A 5,931-nucleotide genomic window follows, 5' to 3' on the forward strand; every position below is an offset into this window, starting at 1 on the left:
TTATAGTTTGTGAACAGAAACGCTTTGTTTTCTTTATTTATCTGTGGCTGGTTCGTGATGCGTAGTTATGCTTCTCAGAAATAGACTTTTTTATAACTACTAGGAGGTAATGACATGAACAGACAAGACTTACTATCCTTACATGAGATGTTTACCTTTAACATTTCTATTACCTGCAAAACTAACTCCTGAAACTAAACATAAAATACTATCATATGAACCTAAAATTGATACATTATACAAACATTTATCTCTTTACAATCAATCGACTCAGATGATTCTTTACTCACCTGCCGTCGTGTCATGTAGGACTGTTCCCAGGAGAGTCAGGAGCACCAACGTCTTCATTGTGACTTCTTTAACCCTTCATGAACCTAAAGCTATTAGGTTTCTTTGCAGAGGTAAAATGAAATTAGGTGAGAGAAAATGGAGCGCTTTCATCAACCTCGGTCTAAAGCCAATAGGAATTTAGCCTGAGCATCAACGTCACTTGTAACTCGGTAAAACTGACCCACTGAGGTTATCAATGAAAGTGAAAGTAAAGTCTGCTTGTTCCAGCCCATCTGAAGACCCCTATTGCACCTGAAAGCATTGGGGGACGCGCGGGACTTTATTCTATAATCTTTGTTCACATGTGAAAGTCGTATTAAACCTCCTGCTGCTCAAATTGTCTATAATATTTTGTAGGTTAATGTGATGCTATGTGGACAAATGTTTTAACTTTCTGGGAGGTCAGAGGTCAGATACAGATCAAATGGAGTTTGTGAGGATGCAGTCGGTCTTATTGTGCTTTTGTTCTGAGATTAAAAACAGCTCTGATCCAAATATAAACAACAAACAACAAGCGAAGTGTTGTTTCATACGTGTTATAGAGAGTAAATGTGGGGAGGTGCTCCCCCTAGTGGCTCAAACCTGCAGTTGGTGTGCAGCAGAACCATTGTACTCATGAGGTCTGTTATTATCTGATATTCTAAATACATCTGTGCACAATCATAACATTAAATGAGGTTATTAAATGTGATGGAGGGAGACATCTTATATTCTTTAAAGTCAATATCAAATCATTTACTTTTATATCTGTGTTGTGTGTAACATGTCAGTCGAGGCCTTCACACAGGTCTGAGCACAAACTAACTAACTGTCAGGACAATCATTACAATTTAACTAAAGATAGTTTAAATGAAACATTTTGACTCACAGTTTGTCTTTGAAAACAAGAACCAAAGCAGTAAACTGAAAGCAGAAAGAGAGTCAGAGAGCTTCTCAAACATCAGATCAGGTCAGCTCTGTCTGACAGGTTCAATGCTGCTGAAGTGATTTGGAGCTGTGTACGCTGAAAACTGCTCCAACAGGAGAAATGTGACACCTCTGCTGATGTTTGAACACCTGATGCTGGTTTTCATTTCTCTCTGGCTTTGATGCTGTAAACTCTGTTTCAATCCCCACTTTTGAATCATTAAATCAGTCGTTAACAGAACACACACAGATCAATATAAGTGTCACATCTTTTATCTAGATGTTACATCTATATTTTTGTGACATTGACACGTAAACTCTGGTTGACAGAAGCTCTTCATGCTCACTGCGGATCAACACCTGAGTTAATTATAAGCCTGTACGTAAGAGGTGAACGTGGCCTTAACTTGAAGAAGTGAAGCCAGTTGTGGAGGAACCTTAAACCTGCATTCTTTCTAATGGCCAGCAGGAGGCGACTCCACTGGCTGCAACATTTTATTATGTGGAAGCAGGTATGAACATGAGTAATGTTTCACCTGCTGCAATAACACTCATAAACAGTCCATAGGTTATCTCTGAGTTCACCTTGACAGAGAAGTCAGTGATGTCACAGCGCCCCCTGTGGACATTTATGTATCTGTCATTCAACTGCTAATCGGAAATCACCTGAGTATGTCACCTGACTTTCTGTTGTTGGAGATAGTGACAGTACATGATTCTACTCACATCACTGATCAGATGTAGAAGAATAGAAACAAACAGCGTCTCTGCTGCATGAAACCAAGAGATAGACTATCTTTGAGAGAGCTGAACTCCTGAGAAATCCTTTAAAGGGAAACTTCACTGAACCTCATCTCTTTCTGTCTGAGTTGGTTTGAAGTGTGAAAAGTGTCTGAATGTGTTGCTTGTGTTCTCTGTGTTTCTGGGCTGCAGCTCTAAACAGCAGCATGCTCTGCTGTTACTCCGGCACCAGCTCCGTCAGCTGACGTAGTCTCTTCCCCTGAAAGATTTCAGGCTATTCCAGCTCAGACTTTTAGTCTCTCTTGTATTTCAAAACAAGCTGCAGAAAGCAAAAATGTAATCCCTAAATATGAGCACAAAGAATGTTACAGACACGCATTTACATACAATTTAATATTTAGACGTATTTCTTTGAGGCTGTGGGTTCTGGCTCGCAATGCATCCTGGTACATGTAGGCCCTGTCTGCACCACAGCATGAACAAGAGAACCAGGCTTTCTCTGTCAGTATAGTACACACTGAGGAATCTATTACTGCTATTAACTATTTACCATCAGCCTTACATCAGAGTGAACTTTCTCTATAATGTTTTGATGTTATTGAACTATGAACCTCCAACAGACAAATAAACACATAACTGTTTACTGTTGTTTTAGAAGAACTTAAAAATGAATGTGTACAAGTTTTAGTAAAAATAGGGACAGTTAAACTCTAAAGTAACGTCCTCAGTAACCATTAACACACACACACACACACACACACACACACACACACACACACACACACACACACACACACAAGCTGTAATGATAGAACATCTGAAAGAAAACTGACAATAAAAACACTTTAAAAGAAAAGAGGCCAAAACAATAAACAGTTTGGAGCTCCAGATTATTAAATTATCTTCAGCTTTTATATTTTACTCACTTATGAAATCTGACTGGTGCTGTTTTAAGAGAAGAACAAATAAGTTCACCACATAAAAAAAGCTTCTTCTGAACACTCCAAACATCTGCACAGACAGGAGATCCTCTCTTTAACAGAGATGTTGTGTTCGACCGAACAGGACACAGAGACACACCAGCATCCCACAACAACTGTGTTCAGAAAGAAAAGAGTGTCCAATGTTGTGAAGGAGGGTTTGATGATTTTAAATGATTAAGTGAAACATTAAAACACAACTAATGATACAATTAAAATTAGACACCTTGAAATCTTCACCTTCACCTTTAAGCTTTCTAATAACCACTGTTAGAGCCATAATGAAGTTTTTATTTGTGTTGATTCTATCTTTGTATGAGCCACTCATTAATAAAGGCTGTTGTGTGTAAATATGTATATAATTCTGTGAAGAACACCTGATGAAGCCTTGGTTTAGACTGAGCATAAAGACAAGCTACAGGTAATTACAGGCAGGTGTGTGAATTGGAGGCAAACTTTGACTGTGTCAGCGAGTTACCGTGAGTTTATCAGCTTTACGATTTATTTCATATTCATAAATTAAACCTTTTAGTGAATTCAAAGAGAATTTTGCTGATATTAATATGAATTAAAGTGTAAATAAATTGATCACTGTTGGGGTGTTGGTTTAGCTCAGCAGTTCAGCTGCATGTCGTCCCCACTCTCTCTTCCCACATTTCTGACTCTATTCACTGTCCTAACTAATAAAAGCAAAGGCCAAAAACATCATCTTTAAAAAACACAACATAAAATAAATGGCTCACCTGTGTAATAAGTGACAGCACATTGGATATTGTTTTTATTGTTTCACCAAGAACAAGCGTCTAAACTTGCTCCAGTTCCCCCTCAGTGGCTTGTTTTAGATAAATGTAGTTGTATTGAAAATGAGTCACTACAACCACTGTTTCATTTCAAAGTTAAACTTTAAAGCTTCTCAAAGGTAGCAACCTCCTGGGCCGTGAGATGAAGAGCTAAAACTGCATTTCCTTGAACGTCCTCACCACTTGAGCCTATTTACAGCCTTTTATCTTAAAGCTACGACAAAGATTTCACCTTTAAAAAGAGTATAAATAATGTCTCTCTTTTGGTCTTAAATAACGTCTTTTCACATCCTTTGGGATCTTGAGGCTTCAGGAGACTTGAGTTACACTGGATGAGCTGTATGGAGCCATTTGTTGTTTTTCTGTTTCCCCAGCTGCTTCAGTTGTTTAGACGAATGCTCCGACGCTGTTTTTCTGTGAAGCTTCAGAAATGTTTTGGAGACAAGAAACGTCACCAGATTTTCCATCAGCATGTGGGTGAGCAGATAATGACTGAATTACTTTTTATTATTGGGTGAACTTTTCCTTTAAGACACAACACTCGGGGGTTAAAGTTCATTACATGGTATCAAGTTTACAGTCCTAACAAAGAACTACACTTTTGTCATTTGACCTATAACTTAAAGATCATGAAACACTCATGGTCCTGCACTCATCTAACCCTGCGCTACACTCACCTGGATGTCCGTGGTTGAGGGTCTGACTCAGGACTTTGTGGGGGTGTCATCTGTACAAGTCTCTGACTTTTTGCTCGTCACCTCCGCCGCGCTTCTCTCCAATACCTGCGCGTGTCTTTGCTGCCACTCTGCCCGTCTGCCCTGCATTTTTCCTTCTGTGTCATCTACAGGGGTCAGCATCATGCGATGGCCTGTATTTTCATCGCCTCTCAGCTGCTGACAGCTTCATCTACCGAGAACAGAAATGATTACATTTCCTCAACCTGGAATGGTATACCACAGCTGTACTCTTTACAGTAAGAAGACACAGAAACTATAATCATTTTAAAATTGTGCAAAATCCTTAAATGTAGCTCAGCGTAAGTTCAAGAAGGAAGACTGTTTATACTCGGTCATTCATCCATTAGCCATCATTCACCATGTCTCGTTCTCTCTCTCTCTCCCTCTCTGTCTGGTGATCAGCTGATCATGGGCGTTTACAATTGGAGAACTAAATGTCATGAGTCATTCTAGTGTAGTTATGTTGTTGATTTGTATTTTGGTGTTTTGATATTATTTCCTTTTTTTTCCTCAGTCACTTTGTCTCTTGTTGTCATGAGTTCTTATTGTTTAGTTTGTATATTGTGTTCTGTCTTGGTTTAGTCTGGTTTAGTTGTGCATTTCATTGAGATTATTTCCTGTTTTACTTTGTAGTCCTGTCAGTCCTGAGTTTGGTTCCTAGTGTTTCCTGTTTTATTTTGTAGTTCTTGCCCCTTGTATGTCATGTCTTGTTTTACTTCCCTCCGTTCTGTTTCCCACCTTTCAGATTGTTTTCACCTGCCCTTGATTGTCTCACCTGTGTCTAATTAGCTTCACCTCCCAAGTTTATTTAGTCTTTGTGCTCCCTTGTGTCATTGTCAGTTTGTCGTCAACTTTATCCCGGATCCTTGTCAGTGATCCTGTTACCCGAACCTGTACCTGGACTTTCCTGTGACTCCCGATGTTTCTGTTGGATTTTTGGTTTTACCTTTCAGTTGGATATTTTTGTTGGATTTCGACCTGGACTGTTTCACAGTAAGCTTTTGTTTGTTGCCCTTTTGTCTTTTGTTAATTAAACTTTTTGTTTTTGTCTGCACCTTGGGTCCTCTCCCTTTTTGTTTTAGTCCAAACCCTGACACTAAACCAACCAGAGTTAGCCTCCACGTCTGTCGACCAATCATCCCTCTGCTGTCAAATTTTAAAGCTGTTCTCTCCCGCAGACAGTTTGTCGTTTCAGCTCGATCATTGCGACCCTCCTCCACTCCGTTCACCTCCAATCCATCTCATCAGCGTCCAAGTCCAGCTCCTCCGCTCATCCTGTCTTCACCATCATCACCACCACCAGTGTCGAGACTCCATCGGGGGGTATCCCATCCTGCTCTCAGCCTCTCTACTCCTTCAGGTACATGAAGGCATCACGATGGAGTCTAATCGCCAAAGACTTTGCACATTTCATTCTTTCCAAACTTGTAAATAAAT

General features: G+C 39.7%; 1 protein-coding gene across 1 annotated transcript in view; it reads right to left on the reverse strand.

Moving 5' to 3' along the window:
• Positions 1-407, reverse strand: part of LOC138608679 (class I histocompatibility antigen, F10 alpha chain-like) — an 18,056-nt gene extending 17,649 nt beyond the window's left edge. The window contains exon 1 of the mRNA XM_069681239.1: positions 291-407. Coding sequence (XP_069537340.1) covers positions 291-348 — 58 coding nt within the window. The 5' untranslated portion in view covers positions 349-407. The remainder of the gene's footprint in view (positions 1-290) is intronic.
• Positions 408-5,931: the final 5,524 nt, after the last annotated feature.

The sequence above is a fragment of the Semicossyphus pulcher genome, unplaced genomic scaffold (assembly GCF_022749685.1).
Source record: "Semicossyphus pulcher isolate SPU_LCO1_2020_fin unplaced genomic scaffold, fSemPul1.0.p SCAF_5, whole genome shotgun sequence".
Taxonomy (NCBI): domain Eukaryota; kingdom Metazoa; phylum Chordata; class Actinopteri; order Labriformes; family Labridae; genus Semicossyphus; species Semicossyphus pulcher.